The following is a 21,136-nucleotide window of genomic DNA, read 5'->3' as shown; positions in this document are numbered from 1 at the left end:
CCAACTCATATAAGGAGCATGAATACAATAAAAGAAAATAATTTCAAACGTTTCTTTGTAATGAGCATGTTAATGGAAACAACTTCGGAGATAAGTAATTAAGATGTTGTTTACTTCACAGGCTTACCCTGTTTGTTTCAGTGGTGATACCATTGTGACGACACTATTCTCGAAACCACACCTTGCACGTTACGTGAAATTTACTGTCGTAAGCTCATATGCCAGTGGTTATCTTCGCACAGAAATACTTGGTAAGGCACTAACGTGATTATTAGAAGACATATCAGTAGTAATATATATATGTATATATGTGACCCTGCACCTCAAAACAAACAAAAAGTCACCAGACATGAATTTTTAGTTAAGACAATATTCTGAAAGAGCAGACTGTAAGCTGTAAAATGATGTATAACTCAAATCAAATGGACTCCCCTAACCTATCTAAATATTGGAAATAAAGCACAAACTCAGGAAAAGTGTGAACTGAGAAAAGAGGCTCTGAAGTACTGTGTCTATTCAAGCGCTTAATCTTTACCAAACCGTGCTGGCTGTGGGATGAATGGGACTAAAAACAGGAAGTAAACCACCAGAGTAACAGCAATGAAGAGATTATCAGATTAAACTGAAATTAAGCATGCCTTATTAACACATTCCGTCCATAATTAAAGCCAACTTTCAAAGCAGTAGCACTACCTTTCAAAAGTTATTAGAGTTGAAAGTGAAGAGTGTGGACAAGGTTTTTCAGAAATGAAAAAGGGATTCTAAAGACACACCTAATCACACTATTCTACCAAAGATGTTCGAGATAAACTGCTAAAAAAAACACACTTTCCTGCCCGTTTTATAATACCAAATGTTAGCATAATGTAAAAGAAGACCTGCTCTTTCAGAAAATATGAAAAAGTCAAGTTCGGCTAGGTTGACCCATTTCACTGAATATTTTCAGTCCTCACGCAAAATCAGTATGTGCGACTTAATGTTCGTTTTGAGGTGCACGGTCACACACACACACACACACACACACACACATACACACATATATATATATATATATATATACATATATATATATATATATATATATATATATATATATATACACAACGTGTACAATGCATAATTCGAGTACTATGGACCCAGCTTTATGGAAACATTACATATCTTCAGTTGGCCATTTGTCATCCTTATTGTTTTAAACTATGATATAGTTTTGAATGGGACATAATATGGCCCATTCAATCAATGTTTCACTGCTGACAATGCTTAATCCGTACAATGTCTCCACAAAGCTGGATCCAGAGTTCTAAACACACATACACACTCACACACACACACACACACACACACACACATATATCTATATGGGTGTGTGTGTGTGTGTGTGTGTGTGTGAAGAGCTTGGGGATGGTTACTGGGTGACTTTAGTTTCACTTTACTTAAAGAAAAACATTTTGATAGGTAGTCGATACTTAACTATGATATCACTTTATCAAATTAGGCATATTTGTTTTGAAGTATTCATCTCTAACGCGTTAATTGATGTTGATGTTTTGATCTTTGTGCATACATTAAATATGCTAATTGCAATACATTATTTGTAAGACGTAGGCGCTGTATAAGCAAACTCAATTTGTAAACTGCCAACATAATTCCACACAAAATTATTAGCCCTCACATTCATGTGTTTTTTTTTTAGCTATGTCTTGTCCTTGATTGTCACTATCAGTATCTTTTATTTTTCTCAGGTTTCCGTGATACTGATTGCTGGGATATCTACCAAAATGGATTTGAAGCCAGTGGTATTTACGACGTGAGGGCCCTGGATTCTGACAAACCCATTCGGGTGTACTGTGATATGGACACTGATGGAGGCGGGTGGATGGTGTGTGTCAAACTTCAATATACATGTTATTGACAGGACGGCTGAAAAAGTGTTACAAATAAATGAAGAAAAAGTGTTGCTGTTATAGGAAAATAATTTGTTGAAATGGCATTGGATCATACACCAACAGAATGTCGCCAGAGATGGCTTTTAAGATGAGGGCAGATTCTACAAAAGCAGACATTATACTATAAAATGATGTATAACTCAATGGAAATGAATTCTTCTAGCCTATGTAAACATTGGAAAGAAAGCACCCACCCTGGAAAGTGTGAAGTGAGAATAGAGGCTCTGAAGTATACAGTGTCTATTAAGATTAAAGGGGACCTCCGGATGATTTTCAGACTTTTACATTTGAACAACTGTAAATTAGTCAAACTGAGTACAGAGTTTCAGAATTTATAGTGATTGGGATAAGTAATGAGAATGTTTTCAAAATTTATTATGAATTGCAATGAACAAGGATGATGACATGACAGCCTCACCATAAGAATGCATGAGTTGGGGCTCAAGGAAGCAGAACAAAAGAAGAAGGTATGCATGGATTTTTCGCAGGTGAACTTGTTGAGCAAGCGGTATTGTAATGGAATTACACTGCTACATTTCTGAAATATATGAGGCTCTGATGTCATCATCACTGTTCAGTGTAATTTGTTTAAGATTTTCAATTTATTGGTTTCTCTGCTCAAGGACCACAATAAATTCCATGGATCTATACATGGAGCTGTTGATTTATGTACTACATGATGTGAAATTATGAAAATCGTCCAGAATGCCCCTTTAAATCTTTCCCAAGTAGTGCTAGCTGCGCAAAGAAGGGGGGGGGGAACAAAACAAAACAATACAGGATGTAACCCTCTGGAGCAATAGCAATGAAGGAATTACTAGATTAAGTGACAATTAAGCATGCTTTATTATCACATTATTTCCACGATTAATGCCAACGTTAAAAACAGTATGATCATCTTTTTCTAAGTTATAAGAGTTGAAAGTGAAAAGTGGGTGCATGGTCTTAAAGAAAATGGGACTCTATCAAGACACACCTAATGACACTATTATAACAGAACGTGTTCAAGAAAGAAAATACTAAAAACACTATTTCTTGTTTATTTTATGATCCAAAACTAACGAAGAAGAAAAGCTGCTCCTTCATAAAATAAATTATGAAAAAAACTTAAGATTGGTCAACATTGACTTATGTGTATCTTATGTGTATCAGTTTTTAATTGGTTGTTTGTTTTTGAGGGGCTTATACATGTGTCCAAACTGATAAAATGTAATGCCGAGTAATGATTTTGTTCTGTAGCTTTTGCAGCGCCGTATGGACAAAAACACTGATTTTAACGTTCCTTGGAATGATTACGCCCACGGTTTCGGTGATGTCGGCGGTGGTCACTGGCTGGGTCTCGAACAAATACTCCGGATAGTCGGTCAAAGGGTATTTCAACTCCGTGTCGACATGGTAGAGGATAATGGGGCCAGGACATTTGCCAAATACAGCACATTTTCTATAGGCAGTGCAGATAGCAACTACCGATTAACAGTTTCCGGATATGGCGGGAATGCAGGTTAGTTCTTGGTCTGTTGCCTGGTAACCATCCTTCCGCAGGTATATAATTAACTTCTGATATTTGCTATCTTTTCGTAAAAGCTGAGCAAACTGTATACCCTTGAGAAGCTCAGAGTGCGTAAGAGATTGCGAATAACAAAGTTTGTCCATTAATTTTGTAGTTTTCGACTTACATTGTTGTATTTATTGGGTTTTGGTGTAGGGTTCATTGGAAAGTAGAGATGTATCATAATATATACACTACTATAATACAATGGTAAAGTTAATTTGTTTAAGCCGGAAAATACAACATGATTTTGATAAGGATAAAATCAAGACTCCTGATGACGAATTGAATATTTCATGTGAATTCGAACGTCACAGTTTAAATGCCATCTATTATGATCTGTCCTGAGTAACAAGAATAACTTTTGTCTTAGTGTAGTGATTGTACACTTCCTCTGAAAGAATTTGTTGCATAAAAAAAAGTTTCTTTTATTTTTCGTATTTTACCAGGGGATGGTCTCTTCCATTCTAACGGCTCTCCATTCAGCACGAATGAGCGGATAAACGACCCGAACATGGCCATTCCTTGCCGTTCGTGCTGCCCGTCAGGTGGATGGTGGTATAATGGGTGTGGCCAGTCCAATCTCAACGGCATCTACCCCGGAGACCCACAGGGTGGCCCTGTCATGTCCTGGAATAATAAAATAATTACTTTTGTCGAGATGAAAGTGAGGCCAGTTTAGGCCAGTTTGATACGTTAATGCAAACAATACCCGGTGTGAGAACAATTACGTCACAATTATAAAGATGTTTTATTTGATGATTGTGCAGCCATACCCTTGTCCCCTTTATCATGTAAAGAGTCTTATACTTTCAGGATTTGAATTATCAATAGAAATGAAGAGTACAATAGATTTCAAAAAATAACAATAAAAATATAATGTTTGTTTGGGGGTGATGGTTATCTATCACATCTCGCCCTTTTATAGTTGCCTAAATTTCATACAGTTAATAATAATGAGCCTGAGTCGTCTTATACCAATTACTCGGTATGAGATATGTTGAATTATACACAAATATTGTGGTTTTCCTGTGCATTCTGGATCATGACGATGTTACAAGCATTTAACAACGATCAGACACGAGGCTTGCACTACGGTGCAATTGCTTATTGATTGTAACGTCATGTTCTTGAACAGTGTGATCGTATCTGAATTAATTATTTTGAAGCAATAACTTGATATGACGCATGTGACTATGTATGATTCATTGTTACTTAGCTGTAGCCTTACTTGACAATTTCAGATAAATATAAATTCTAATTTTGCGCTTTCCCACGTGCGTTTTTTTTTTTTAGATGTTTAGTGAAATGAACATTCGTGAAATTAGCCCCCCCCCCCCCTGGCCACAAAGAAAAAAAAAAGAAGAAGCTGGCATATATCCTGATGCATAAAAATGGATTGATTGAGCAATGTGTTGTGATTTCCCCTTTTAATGTGAAATATCTTAGCTTTTTGATTCCGTTAGCATGTTTCGTGTGTAGAAACAGTAAGTTGTTTATAATTGTAGTACCTTCCATGTGTATGTTAATGATTGAATGACATGACGCTTACAATGTATGATTACAAACTTGGAGCGCTTTCCTATTCTTATTGCATACAGACTGATATGTCCTAACGCTATTGTCAAAATACAAATATGGTTAAACCTCAACATGATGTGAGCAGTGCAAAAGGAGCATTGTAATAATAGACTTGCTTCAACAACCCCCTCCAACCCCTACCATGTCTATGTATTATCACATAAAGCATGACAAACTTTTGCCAAATGTAAACTGATGTACAACCACCCGGCAGGCTTTGGCTATGCAGCTGAACCAAGCCTCATAATGTATTGTGTGTTAACTGCAAAAGCCACAGCCAGATACAATGTAAAGGAGAAAAGTTCTGTGTAGATACGTTTTATGACATAACAGTCACTGCATAATGGAACATAGATAAGGATTTGAATTAGAATTTCTTTTTCATTCAGAAACCATCTTTAGATGCACATTCCGTTGCTGGGGTGACACGACCTTGTATCTCAAATGTTGGTGAAAATAACTTTTTGGATCAAATTTCCGATAATTGGTTAAGTGATGTCCTATTCAATTCATATCAGTCTTAATCCCCCCCCCCCAAAAAAAAAGGGGGGGGGGGCAACGAGAAACACCAACGGACAGGTGATCGAATTTGCTATAGTGCTTTGGCTGCCATGTTTTATCTCTCCTGTTTCGTCTCTCCTGAAAATTTGACATTTTGATATTTGTGCTTTAAAAACAAGCCCCAGTGATGTGTAAAGAGTTGGAAAAAAGTTTATACTTTGTACATATTTTGAAAGGAAGAATATCAGCTCTTTATGTGCCTCGTTCGCACTCCCGACTCAGTCGACGGCGTGCCCACTTCGCATATTCCTCTCAAACGCAAAAATCCGCCCAAACCAATCGATAAATCGCCAATTGCCACAGTGCAATAAAAGCGCTTCTCGCGATCCCGTTCCGCTCGTCTATAGCTCGCATTTTATGTGATGATTGACTAACAAGCAGTGTTCCATACTGGATTTGGATGCAAATTCAAAGCTTCTGTGACTGCTTTGTGTGCAGAAGTCATACATTTAAATGAGGCTACTGGGCATTTGAAAGAAAAGCTGTTGTAGATTTGTCATAGAATTTACATCAATGTAAAGCTTTACATCCTCCCTACAGCTTTGCTTACTTCGTCTGCAATTTAACAGAAATCTGTTAAAGTTATATAGATTTGAAATATAGAATGTTTTCTCGACGCATGAATTTGTTGGTGTTTCAAACTAATGTGGCACATGAAGCGTTTCCATCATGGTGCATAGAGAGTTGAAGAAACTCAGATTTCAAGAGGGTATCTTCATTTCAATATCATTATATAAAGAACAACGCTCTGTTTTACGTAAAATAGTCAAAAGATTCGTTGTACGTATCATAAGTGCATTGTGTGCGTGTTGCATTTAACCAAACTGGATTAAATTGATGTGAACCGAGAACTAGTCTTACATTACCATCTCATTGAATGTGTTTCGTAAGAAGAGCCATGTAAAGTTAACTCCTAGATACATGTACTTTGAACAGCGTCATTGCAGTCGCAAGATAAAACCTGTCTATAAGGAATTAGTATCAGCTTGCATAAGAAGTTTAAAATATAAAGATAAGCACACGCACACACACACACACAAATATGAATACATACACACATGAACACATACACACATACACACATACAATGCCTCTAAAATGCACGAACAGACATTATTTTTTTTTTTTAGTGTGTAAGTGTAATATTCATGGCCGGCGGAACCGTGGGGGCCGTGGGGGCTCGGGCCCCCACACTTTTTGTGCACCATACAAAGGAATACATAAGGTGTCATCACTTTGGGCACCCACACTTTCCTTTTTTAACCCGGAAGTACGTAAGTGGCACTAAATAGAAATAGATAGACATCTTAAAGTGTGAGCGCGGTAAAGTTTTGTTTTTCCACTGAAGACCTTTTCAGCTGAAAAAACCTAGAAATGGAAGGGGAGATGAGCTGAGGACCTTATTTTCTTTCTTTTTCTTTTTTCTTTTTTTTTTTTTTTTTTTGCTTGTTAGCTCATGAAACCCGGAAGTGGGCCCCCACATTTTTGGAAACGCTCTGCCGGCCCTGTTAACACACGCGATTTATCTCTTTTCTCGCTCAAGATATTTGTGTCCGGATTAAGATGGCTCTTTTAAAATTATCATCAAAGCTGCACTGACCAGAGGTGAGCCATCTATTGCTCTTAGTATATAAATATGTGTATGTATGTAATATAGCTAATGTAATAAAGGAAAATAGATCCTACAAACAATATATATATATATATATATATATATATATATATATATATGTATATGAAATATATGATTATATATTTGTAATATGATTTTATACGTATATACGATAGACTCGATCAAAATAAATATATTTTATATCTAGCTGTGACTGTATAAAACAAAATCATAAAAAATGTCGCAAGCCCTGATTTTATGCGAGGACTCAAAATAGGCAAATTATTTCAATCTGAGTCCTTTCATATTTACTGAATAGTAGTTCCTTGTCTGTATTACCTCTTACTTTTGGAATCATAATACGGATGGGATAGGATGGGATTTTTTGAAGACTTCTTTTTTTTTGGGGGGGGGGGGGTACGAACAATGTGACTGGTATGTTTTAGATGCCCAGTCTTTTTTTTTTCAGTTATCAAAAATGTGATGTGATGTACGGTCACATTCGAAGTCCGTCTCTTTGAGTGTTGTACCACTTCATGGTTGGGTGGTAAACTAAAGGCTACTTCTGATTATTTTTATTATTTTATGCTTTATTTTCGAAGTGTTGCATTGGTATTGTGGCCATAATGTTGTCGTGCAGCATCTATTGTTTTCATTGTCACAATTACATCATCCTTCCCAAGAAGGATAAAGCGTTAGATAGAGATATGATTACAATCTACTACATACAGTTAAGCACGCACACACACACACACGCACACACACACACACACACACACACACACACACACATATATATATATATTGTAGCCTTCTCTCCTTGTGTCGCTAGTGTATATGTTGTTATACGCTGTGTGCCATCCGGCCCCGGCAACTAGCTGGAGAAGGGTCAGGATGGTCCGAGCTAGGCTGGGGTCCGTTTGGTTGAAATATACAACCAGGCGTGGAGAACGGCGTTGAAATGTACCATATTGCTGGGTTACTTACTACCAGTCTATTCCCATTACTTGCTTACTACCAGACTACCAGTCACAATTCATCCAACAAAGATACCAGTACCAGTGCAGCTCATCCAATCGCAGATACCAATACCAGTGCAGCTCATCCAATGCAGATACCAATATCAGATACCACCAGTTCACTCGCATATCATTTCATCAGTTCCGTAATTGCATTGCACTACTCACCGATACTTATGTTATACTGCAGCAGACTTCAAAGGAAACGGTCCAGGCAGTAGTGTCCACTTCAATCAACGCTTTATTAACACTCAACAACACTAATCATCCACACCTTGGCCTGTATCCAGGCCCACCCAGCTCTCTCGGCCTGTATCCAGGCCCACCCAGCTGTGTGGATACATATTCGACCTCTTATTATTCTCCAACCGCTATATTTCCGAAACAGTTACGCATTTTACTTACTGACCTTTTCCTCACATACTAACGCTTATTAAAGGGATAGTACAGTTTTGGTGGAGATGAGAATTGGGTTTGTAACTTTTTGCGAGATACCAAGAAAACACTTACGATATAGTACAGAACATACCATTTTAAGAGGAATTCAAAGTTTATTTGACGAAGATCGGGTTTGGAATGACTGAAACATCAAAAAACAAAGTAAAACAAAGCGATCGTAATAAAGTGTGGGTCCCACACTTTATTAGAATCGCTCTTTTTTGATATCTCAGCCATTTCAAAACCAATTTTCATCAAATAAACATTGAATTCCTCAGAGAATTACATGCTCTTTCACATTTTCTAAGAGGTTTCTCATTATCTCACCAACAAATGTTAGAAACCTGAAATTAGGTCTCAACCACGACTGTACAATCCCTTTAACCTTCCTCATCATACGAAAATGATTAGATAACAAAGCAATAATTATATGAAAAATTATTACTGAATATAATCGCATCTCCAACAATTATTACCCCTCTAAAATTCCTAACAAAACAATCCATAATCGTCAGTTTCCTTGAAACTGATCGATTCATTATCGATTGCTAAAATAATCGATCGATTATATATTCGACCACGAAACTTTCAATATCGGGCTAATTTTCACCCGTTTTCTTACTAATACACTAATCTACCAATTCTTCATTGGTTACAATATATATATATATATATATATATATATATATATATATATTATACATCTCTTTTTTTTTCTCCCTCTCTTTTTCTTTTGGCTTACTCTGCTCGAGTTGTGTTGGAAATCGGTTGAATTTTGTCCAAACGTTAAAATAAGAAGGATTTTTAGGCCATTGGACCATTTTTTTCTGGTTATCTGACGTCTATTGCTATTTCATTCCACATTTTTTAAAATCACATAATGGCATACCAACAGTGTGTGTGTTTGTTAGTGTGTGTGTGTGTGTGTGTGTGTGTCGTATTACACCCGTTCCAAGAAACACATGGGTGTACGCACCTCAACTTCACTACTTACAGAAGGAAAAAAGGACGTCTAATTGAGCTGTAGCTTGATATGCATGATTATCTTCTTTTCTCCCTTGATACATTAAGTCTCGTCTGTTAATTTGTGTAAACATGAGTCTGTAACAATCTATCGCACACATTTAATTCTTTATGTAATCTTGCGGTTTCGAGCTAATCAAATGTGACCGTGCCTCACAAAACGAACAAAAAGTCGCACCCACTGATTTTGTGTGAGGACTGAAAATAGATGAATTGCAGTGTACTGTATGAAGTGTTTGTTCGCAAAAACCGATAAGTCCATATTTGCCAAAGGAGATATTTGCGATTAAAGATCAAGAAAATAAAGAGAATAATAAGAAAATGTGTGCTTCTTTTGACCATAACTTCAAAAATGTACCTTTATACGTAATGACCAATATATCATTTAAAAGGTATTATTTTGTACTTTATGACAGAGCCTGTACTTCAAAATCTTCAAAAATGGACTTATCGGTTTTTGCAAACAAACTCTTCATATGTTCATCTGCAGATATAGGGGATGAATTTCATCATATTATTTTTGTTTGTCCCTTTTCCACAAAGAGAGACTATTGTATTTACCAAGAAACTCTGACAGCCAGTAGACCGAGTGCATTACATAATTATGGCCAAACTATTCAATTCAGCTAATGCTTGCCATTTGAAAAAAACTAGCCAAATTTGTCAGAATTATCATGTTTCAGTTTTCTTCAAAACCAAAGAAGAAAGAGAGTAGTTTTGTAGAAAGTAAAATAAATGTGAATGTGTGTACACGTAGTAGTAGAGTACTTAAACGTCCTTTACGCCTTGTTTTGGAAACATGTCTATTTATATCTGTTATTTTCACATGTACAGTACATGTACATTATCACTTACATTTTTGTATTCATATATTGTAAATATGATACCCCGAGAGGGGGTCGATAGAGTCAATAAAATCTTACAAATCTAACAAATCTTACTTTTTTTTAAACCCTATCCAAAGTCCTTCATGATTAATTGTCTTGACGTTTAAAAAACAAACAAAACAGAGGTATAGAATGAAACAATGATATTCTCTAAGATGATTAGTGTATTGCACATCAACAATTGAAGACTTGTTGAGACTAGACGTGACGGATGGTCATGACGTCATTTCTTTGACATATTGTAATGTGATTACGACCGATGTCATTATACATGCAGACCAATTGATAACAATAAGAAACATCACAAACGGCCAGCCTAACTTTTTTTGTTTCTTGTCCGATTTCAATCCAATCTCTAGCAGGTTGTTTGTGACATGTTACTCTGTAAAACCCACACTGAAATATTTTCATCCGTGGACACAGAGTCAAATACGACACTGAATGTCTAAGCACGTCCTCACAGAATCGAAGCATTTGTTTACGTTGGTCTTTTGATATCTTTACAGTAAAATGTGTTACAGGCTTGAAATTCATTGAGTAAATGGAATTCTCCATTGACGCTACTATAAGAATGATACAATTCGTTCAATTCCTGTATAAGTACTTGTGCTTAACTTGTGCTTAACAGATTACTATACTTGGCATTTTATGTAAAGGCTCAACTGCCTTCCTAACATACGCATAAAGCATGCAATTTATCCATGCTGAATGTTATATTATCTTAAAAAGAGTAATGCCAAGAAATACGCTCACATTTACAGATAACAATTCTTTAGCAAAATGAGTGAAACTTCCAGTAGCCATCTGATCCGTATCCGGTGAAGACACCGACGTAGTTTATTTCCATGAGTGATGGATAGGTAGCCGCCATAGAAGGTGCTGAATTCCCGTGACGCCCCATCGCGATCGTGTTGTTATGGAAGGTTATCCAGAAGTGGTCGTAGGTGCCATGGCCAGAAAGGATGTTCGGTGTGTTTGCGCTCACCGTCCATTGGCAGTCATCTCTAAAGTCTGCCCCTGAGCACGAGCTTATACGGCTTGCCTGGTTGAGCCAACCACCAATGACTTAAGGGTTTTGACAGAGGGAAAGCAAAGGTAACAATGGAAAAAAAAATCAATTCACTCATATTCCGGAAGGAGGGATTTAAGGGCAAACTAAGTAGAAAACATCGTCATTCTGCTGCAAGGCTGACGGTGTTGACGAAAATAGCTTGATATTCATAGATAAAGTGATTTATTCATTTTTGGATAGCTTAAACCTCCTATTTATTGAACTTTTTTTTTTAAAGGCCAATTTTGCTATATACCAAGCCAAGAAGTTATACTGAACACGAATCTTCTGCGTTATTTTTTCTTCTTTGTTCTTTAGTCGGAATTCGTCTAGAATTTAGCTACTCACTTTATGACATCTTATGAACGACGTCTTCCACTGGCGTAAAACCGACGGCTTTTTGCATATGACTTTGCGTGCATTTTCACTCACGGTGAATGAAGTTGAAGCCATCTGCTACATTTTATTGACGAAAAATGGCCTAAGACGATCTCGACCTCAGTTTTGAGGTCGATGAGGATGAAGAAAAGAGTGATTTTGAAACCAGGAGTGATGACAGCGTCAAATATCATTAAGATTTGGGGGAGTTAGGGGATGTAGAAGACGGCGTGCAAGCGGCAGAAATAAAGTTAGGTGGTGGTGCCGCTTGCAGCTCGGCTGTATATCAGCATGATTAGCATTAGCCTGCTCCCCGGAAGACATCTTGAATGCCGTAAAACAAAATTAAACCAACATTCGCAGGATATACTCAATAGCTTATTTCAGATTACTCACAAAAATTTGAGCGAAATCGGATGAAGGGAAGCGCCGCTAGATACAAACTCAATCTTCGCGACAGATCGCGGCGAATACGCTGCCTGCACAATCAAGAAGTGAAGTAAGCTGTCTAATATATCAAACGAGAACTTACAGCGGGAGCTAAAATCCATTGTGCAACGATTGTAAAAAGCTATTACTATGTCAAAATCGTTACATCTTTGTCGGGGTTTTTTTCTGAGAAAGTGGTATTTTAATGAAGATCATTCCTAACCATTGTTAAATTCTACATCTCAGACGACTTTTTATTTTGTTATGCCTTTGATAACGGTTTAAAAAATAAAGCAGAAGAAATAGCACTTATTAATTCTTAATGGCTTACCTATTTCATACATATCTTGCTTCTCCTGGTTGACGCTACTCAACCCCAACGTAACGTCGTTCTTAGCACTGACTTCAAAATCCAGTGACGTCATGTTGTCTGTGACGTGCCAGCCAGGGAAAGTGTACGTCCGAGATCCGCCAACGTCCGGGGTGTGGAGGATCGCACACGCTAAGAGGTATAGAAGTAGAAACAGTGCAGAATGAAGGTGATCTCACACACGTTTAAATACATATTTATGACTTATTAGGCCCTGATTACACGAAAAGAATTAATTCGCATCATTTCTTGTTTTGGATATTTCGAAAAGAACATAGACATTTCACTTTTGTTGGTAAAATATATTTCACAAACAAAGCAAAGCAAAACTCAGAAGGGCATACAATCATTGTGAAATTTTATGGTAATTATACATTGTCGTGAAAACCGAAGTATTGAAAATGAAATAACAATACTCAAACTTTGAAAAGTGGAGGGACCCACTTAAAATACAAAGCTTGTAGAATGTGGGCCCCTAAGCCGTATTTTTTTTCTTACACTTGGTGGCTCAGTGGACAGGGCCACGGACACTCCATTCCTAAGTCCTATCAGTCACACAGTGTACATCAAGGACCCCCCCCCCCCAAAAAAAAAGCAACATCCACAATTTATTTAATATTTCATGTCCCATACATGACAAATAAAAATAATATACGATTTTTTTTTGGGGGGGGGGGGTAGTTGTTCAAAGCAACATGTTTAGATGATCTATAAACATTCATAATTATACGCAAAACAGGTAAGTACTGACACATTCAGCCTAAAGTGTTTGTGGTGTTTTTTTTTATATCAATAACTCTTTATGTGCCACGTTCGCACTTCCGACTCAGTCGACGGCGTGACAACTTCGCATATTCCGCTCAAACGCACAAACCCGCCCAAATCAAGTTCAAGTTCAAAGTTCAAGTTCAAATTTATTTCATATTTCCATTTCTCAATGATGACATTACAAAATTATCGACAACAAAACAAGAATACAAAATATATACAATCATGTCTTTTGATTGTAGAAGAAAAGAAAAAGAAAATATACTTGACACAAATGTACAAGGTCATATCGTGAGAAAATGTCATTAGTAAGTATAAGAAATATGATGGGACCTACATAAAAGCTTTAAAGCTTGTCAAACTGTAGGTTCCCGAGTTCATAGGCATACACTTTTACACGGAGAACGGATATGTTTGTCTTGACCAACTAAAATTACACAAGTACAAAAAATCGATGAGTAATAAACTAATGAACCACATAGATATCGCACAAACCAGACTGCATACAAATCTCGCAGTGTTTGAATAACAAAAATGCTATATTAGTAAAAGATGTATCGGTACCATGAAATAACTTGAATGACTTGGTGCTGCGGACAAGGACAAAAGACTGGGAGCATAAAAGGGTTGCTAAAAGCTTGGTAGTGTGTATCCACTCAGTAATCGATCGATAAATCGCCAAATTCCACAGTATAACGGAAGCGTTTCTCGCGATTCCGTTCCTCTCGTCAATAGCTTGCATTCTATGTGGTGTTTGACTAACAAACACTGTTTCATACCGGATTTGAGTGCAAATTTCAAATATCTGTCACTGCTTTGTGTGCAAAAGTCATGCATTTACAGTAATTTAGCAACTGGGCATTTGAATGAAAAGTAATTTTAGATTTGTCATAGAATTTAGACCAATGCCAAGCTTGGCATTTTCCTTACAACTTTGCTCACTTTGTCTACAATTTAACATAAATCTATGAAGGTTATATAAATTTCAAAAACAGAATGTTTTCTCAACGCATGACTACCTTGGTGTTTAAGACTAATGTGGCACACGGGGGGGGGGGGGGGGTGTTACCATGGCACAGAATCTTAAAGAGTTACAAAAGTTATAGGCCTACGTTGAAAACAGCTTAATACGTTTCTTGCCAGTATCGCATTTACCTTTTGGCAGAGAGAATTATCTTTCAAATGAGAATGAAGACAGAAACAAAAAGGAAACAGGAAAGACTTCACTCACAGCAAGTTGGTCCGAAGAATTGGTCAGAGCAGTTGCAGGTGAAACCTCCGTGTTTGTCCGTTATGCACTCGCCTCCGTTCAGGCACGGTGAGGAAAGACAAGCTGTGGAAAGACGATATTCTTTCTCATTTTTTCTTGATTTTATTTTCTTTTTGGTTAATCATATCTGTAGTACTGGGCCTTGTCATCACAACAGGTTGGTTTTTCATCATAACAACAGCATAGAAATGCAGATGGTAGGTTGGTAGAGACGACTGTAAAAGATCAGGTTAATAGTTGTCCAGAACTACTGTTTTTCACTACCTGAAGGCACACGGAGCCAGAATTTAGAATGGCGCTGTTGAATGACTTGATGATCGCAATCATCTCACTAACGACCTTTTTGACAATGTAAAGCTATGATACTGTCAACCGAAGGTTATCGCTGACGCGTGCGTATTTCGCCTTTGTTTTTGGTGTGTGTGTTTTTTTTTTCTTCTTACAGATATGATATAGCCATTCACAAATATCTGTACACGTGAAAGTGGGGTAAGGATACTGTAATTTCGAGATCTAGTCTTACAGTTACACAGCAACCAGTATACTTTTACGATCCCTTTTATATAACTGCATGCAATTATACACGTCTTTTCTCCTAGTGCGCGAAAAAATGTCTTTGAAGGATCCGCAGGTTGCAGTAGGTGGAGGCAGCCAGGAAAATGAATCAACCGAAACGTCCCAGACAAACATAACTCTGAGATTAACATTATTTCGACCCCGTTCGATATTCAACCTCAACGTACGATTCTGTGTTACTCTATTGAAGCATAGAAGATGTAAAACGTTGGGTCCATTCAACACCTCCTCTCGATTCCTGGACCCGTTCCTTTGAAAGATCTCCACCCCGAAGTGGATATATATATATATATATTTTTTTTTTTTTTTCTTAAGCGCATAGTGACACGCTATTCGGAAAACAGAGATCACAGATGCCGAGTGGTAGTCATCTTGCAACTATCAAATAAATAAATAAATAAATAAATAAATAAATAAATAAATGAATGAATAAATAAATAAATATATATATAAATAAATGAATAATTAAATAAAGAGATCTATATGTAAATAAATAACTAGACAAATAAAAAAAATTACATTCATACATTCATACATACATAAAATACACACACACGCACACACACACACGGGCGCGTACACACAAACATAAAAATAACCTGTGATTAATGCTAGCGTTATTGTACACTTGCGTCATTTTGATAGTTTTTATTTTTAAAGATTTTGATTTATTGATTCCCGTATTATCATTGAACATGAACATACATAATCATAAGTTGGAGCCATACATATACATAAACATCAGTTGTTGCTTTCTTCATTGCCTTTACACAATGTACAGCAGAGACGTATCAGCAGTACAACCGTGCAATAAATAATACAGTAGGGCTACAGTTTTAGCATGGCTTGATTTGCGTGCAGCCTTCGTACAAAATACACATAGAAAAAATAGAAGGGAGGGATGACTTGCGTAGAGATAGGACAGTTAAAAGAAGAAAGGGAAAGGAGAGGTCTGTCTGCTTTCACTAAAGGTTTATACAAAGTTATTTTACCTGAATCACAGATCAGTATTAAGGCATGACAAAATATTTTTCACCAAGGTATAGGTGAAGCAGGTGAACAGTTACAGTTCATGGTTGGTTACATGATTACCCAATATATAAAATGCGGCGATATTTCTCCGAGGAAACTTTCTGTATAATACACAATGACAACGAAATTATTGACATAGAGAGAACAACATTGTTTTTACAGATTTTCTAAACAGATTCTAAAGGCATAGTTTACCATTTGAAGATGAAACAAAATCCCAGCATTAGTGCTTTGAAATTGTTCTAAAATATAAAAAAGGGATAGAAACAACCACTGTAAAAATATGAATCCATATAATCGATGTTAAGTATTGTCAAATACACAAAACGTGAACAATAGTTAAAATAAAATGAAGAATTTGTTCGAAAAAAACTGATAAGTCCATATTTGCCAAATGGAGATATTTGCGATTGAAGGTCAAGAAAAATAAAGAGAATAATAAGAAATATTTTGCTTCTTTTGACCATGACTTCAAAAATGTACCTTTATGTGTAGTGACAAATATATCATTTAAAGGGTATTATTTAGTACTTTATGACAGAGACCGTACTTCAAAATCTTCAAAAATGGACTTACCGGTTTTTGCGAAAAAAAAACTCTTCAAATGTTTCCAGACTAAACCGTCTATTTACAGTGATGGTTTATTGAGGAAATTGTTGATATCTTCTTATATCTTCTTATATACAATACCGAATTAACCATTTGGCCTTTTTTCTCAGTTACACTTACCAGCTCACTTTGTCCCCTCTTCAAAGAATTAATGGTATCTTTTTCCTGGATGCTCGCAATGCTGTCACCTATGCCATTTTGCCCATAGCGTCTTGAAGTTGACTTTCCGTATGTTACTCCTGTTCATACGTCCCTCTATTTTCTATTTTCTTGTCTTATTTCAGGCATCAAAATATTACTTTTCCCCTACAACTATCCTCTTATTCTCTTTGCATGCTTCTGCCGAAGATCGCTGTTTCTGTTGTTCTGTTTCTGTTTCTCTTGTGCATTTTTGTCTGCTATTTTGTCTTCAGTTTGTCAGTCTTGTCCATCCCGTTTGTCTTGTACAACCTTTTTTTTTTCAGTAGTTGTCTCGTTGTCTAGTCCTGTTTCATGTTTGTTCGCGTCTATGAAAGTGTATATCTGGTAATCTAATTTTCAGTGGGCTTCCAGACTTCTTCCACTTTATTATCTTTTGTATCCAGACTTCTTCCACTTTGTTATCTTTTGTATCTACGATGATTCGATTCCATCAATGTTCTTTTCCAGAGGGGCCCACACATTACAAGCTCTGTCTTTTTAGTGGGTCCCTCCATTTTTCGCACGGTATACATGTACTTCATTTCGATCACTTCTGTTTCTTTTTTACTATACAATGTATGATTACTATAGGTCCTCAATTATTGTACAGTCTTTTCATTTCACTATGTTCTATTTACCTTGTTCTCTGTTATCAAAAGAAGTGAAACATATGTTATGTCGAAAAATGAAATAAACTTTGAATTGAAATGAATTGAATATTTTAGGTAGTGTGTGCTTTCATTCCAACAGTAAAATAGTTGAGGAGAGTCCATTTGAATTGAGTTATTCACCATTTTTAAAGCTTAAAGTCTGCTCTTTCAGAATCTGCTCTTAAAGGGACATTCCAGACGATTCTTATAATTTCACGTCATGTAGTACATAGATCGACAACTCCATGTATAGATTTGTGGAATTTATTGTGGTTCTTGAGCAGAGAAACACTACTTTAAAAGACCATAAACAAATTACACTGAACAAGGATAATGACATAGGAGGTTCGCATATTTCACAAATGTAGCAGTGTAATTCCATAACAATACCGCTTGCTTGCGAGTTCACCTGTGTATAATCTATTCGTGTCTTCTTCTTTTATGCTCCTCCCTTGAGCCCCAACGCATGCTTTCTTATGGTGACTCTGACATGTCACCGTCCTTGCCCATTGCATTTTTTCTAAATTTTGAAAATATTCTTATTCTTCATCCCAATTATCACAAATTCTGAAATTCTGTCCTCAGTATAACAAATTTATAGTTGTTCAAATGTACACATCTGAAAATCATCCGTAGGTCTCCTTTAACTGAAATCCATGTATGGCGACTTTTTGCACGTTTTGTGATGCAGGGTCAACAGTGCACCAGAAAACGAACATGAAGTCGCACCCCTTGATTTTACGTGAGGACTCAAAATAGGTGAAATGGGTCAACCAAGTGAATTCTAAGTTTTTCATATTTTCTGAAAGAGCTACCCTTCTTTTAAAACATTTTAAAGTTTGGGATCATAAAACGAGAGGGGAAATGGCATACTCGTGAAATAGTCCCCACCACTGCGTGTCCGTACAAATACTACGGCGGCTCGAACCCTAACTAACCCTAAACCCTAACCCTACGACCTACCCTTGCTTGCTAAAGGTGCAATCACACATCGCCGGTTTAGATGGCGGTTCATGGCGGTTCAGCAAATCGCCGTGCTCCGCCAAAGACCGTGTTTACACCGTATACAAACCGTGGTCATCCGTCACTCATCCGCCATGAACCCCGAGAACCGCGGGGAACCGCGGGGAACCGCCAGAAAAATTAAACATGTTTAATTTTTCGTGGCGTTCTTGGCGGTTTGAAATGGACCGTGTTCACATCGCCGTTCATCGTGTAAAGAACGGCATCCTCCGTGTTTGCACCGCAAGATCCGTGATAATACCGTGTTAACACCGCCATAATTTTCAAGCGAAAAGAAACAATACACTTAAAAGAGAATAATGGCTCCAGCGACACTTCGTGGCGGAGCAATAAAAAATGGAGAAAAAAAAAAAGCAAAGATGAACCCGTAATCCAAGATCGGGTAAACATATTGAATGCTATAGTTTCCTTACTTCTTTAACACATATACAGTAAGAAATAAAGTTTAATGTTCAAAAAGTTGTTAGGTATGTTGAATTACCTCATTCACCTTAAAACCATCATTTACATTAAAAGGTAAGTTCATAATTCTTATCAAAGCTTAACAGCTTACAGTTATACACAGAAGACTTATGTAAATATGTTATGTTGATACAGATAATATTATGTTGAAACTCAAGAGAGTAGAGGGAAAAGCAATGTTGAAACTTGAAAAAAAATCACCATTATTCTGTGTTACGTGAACCTGTAAGTAAACAGGAAACTATGCACACATACTGTATATGTTTCTTTGATAATGTGTAATGTACATATGTCTTTTTATTGACTATTGTTAAAGATATTATTATTATATTATAATCATTGCCGTTCTTATAAAGCGCATAATACCTTTGGCAAGGTCTCTTTGCGATTAAGAGGGGGAACAAAAAGATAAACAGGAAAAGGTAATTTCAGAAACAGCAACATGCTGCATTAATCATCATCTACAATCACTATGTTACTATTTTAACAGAGAAGTTTTTAAAAACATTTTGGACTTATTGATGGAACTTACATGTTTTATCACTTGGGGTGCTGTTCCACAGTTCTGGTGCGGCATAAACTACGTTTGTCATAGTAGTTTGTTATAATGGATCGAGGGTATCACATACAGATTCCCCTTACGATTTAGGAACTCTCATAGGCTCATATTTCACAAGGAGCTCTGAAAGGTAAGAAGGAGCAATATTGTGAAAACATGGATAAACAAGCAACAAGATCTTAAATTCAATACGCGAAATGATTATGTGAAAACTTAATAAAGAAAAAGAAAGATGTTGAAACAAGCAAGTACTTGTACATCACTCGATAAATAAACCTGCAAATGAAGAGGACTCTTTGGAAACTTTGTTGGATTCTGCTTTGATATGTATGTCATTTAATGACAGTTAATACAGATATTTTAAAAATTAAAAGAGAGAAAAAGCACGTTGAAACTTGGAAGATAATTGCTTGTTGCATCACTTATATCAATCTGTAAAACACAGGGGGCTACAACGTTTCATAATTTCTTTAAACTTGTGTTTAACTAACAAAGCAAAACGCTCCTTGTTGAAAGCCATTCAGGACAAGTGAAAGGGCTCTGATTGCATCCAACTACATGGGCTTGGTTTGGACTCCTCCACCATCCGGGGAGATCCGTGTTCCTACCGCGTCAATCCGCGTTTGCTCCGTGTTCAAAACGTATTGAGAACGTAGTCGCATCGCGTTTAAGCGCTTTCCGCCATCATTGGGACACGGTTCACGGCGGTTTGAGAACTGCCATGAACCGCCATCTAAACCGGCGATGTGTGATCGCACCTTTACGCACGGGTGCACGCGCACTGCGGTGGGGCCTATTTCATGATTTCGCCGGGAAAAGTGCATTTTGTAGCAGTTTATCCTTTTTTGTGGAGGTATGTCTTAGAGGTCTCTTTTCATTTCTCGATAATCCTGTGCACACTCTTCACTTTCAAGTCCGATAACTTTTGAAGGGATAACGCTACTGCATTAAAAGTTGGCATTAATAATGGACAGAAAGTGTTAATAGAGCATGCTCAATGTCAACGTAATCTGATAGTCCCCTCATTGTTCTTGCTCAAGTGGTTTACATCCTGTTTTTTTTTTTTTTGTCCCATTCATCGAAAAGCTAGAATGGTTTGATGAAGATTAAGTGCTTGAATAGACGGATAGACCGTGCACTTCAGAACCTTTTTCTCGGTT

General features: G+C 36.9%; 1 protein-coding gene across 1 annotated transcript; it reads left to right on the top strand.

Moving 5' to 3' along the window:
- Positions 1–3,341: 3,341 nt before the first annotated feature.
- Positions 3,342–4,180, top strand: LOC139722165 (fibrinogen-like protein A). The gene is made up of 2 exons (XM_071633484.1): positions 3,342–3,450; positions 3,948–4,180. Exons 1-2 carry the CDS (start codon positions 3,342–3,344, stop codon positions 4,178–4,180), a joined length of 342 nt encoding a protein of 113 aa, XP_071489585.1.
- The last annotated feature ends 16,956 nt before the right edge of the window (positions 4,181–21,136 follow it).

Source organism: Diadema antillarum, unplaced genomic scaffold (genome assembly GCF_040938485.1).
Source record: "Diadema antillarum isolate AM-2024a unplaced genomic scaffold, OU_Dant_1.0 scf00000014, whole genome shotgun sequence".
Lineage (NCBI taxonomy): Eukaryota > Metazoa > Echinodermata > Echinoidea > Diadematoida > Diadematidae > Diadema > Diadema antillarum.
This window is presented reverse-complemented; position numbering and strand designations above follow the sequence as displayed.

Bases quoted from the DNA above. Each gene is read 5' to 3' on its own strand.
- LOC139722165 (XM_071633484.1), top strand. From the start codon at position 3,342: ATGGTAGAGGATAATGGGGCCAGGACATTTGCCAAATACAGCACATTT. The intron at 3,451-3,947 runs GTTAGTTCTTGG...GTATTTTACCAG, and splicing joins CGGATATGGCGGGAATGCAG to GGGATGGTCTCTTCCATTCT.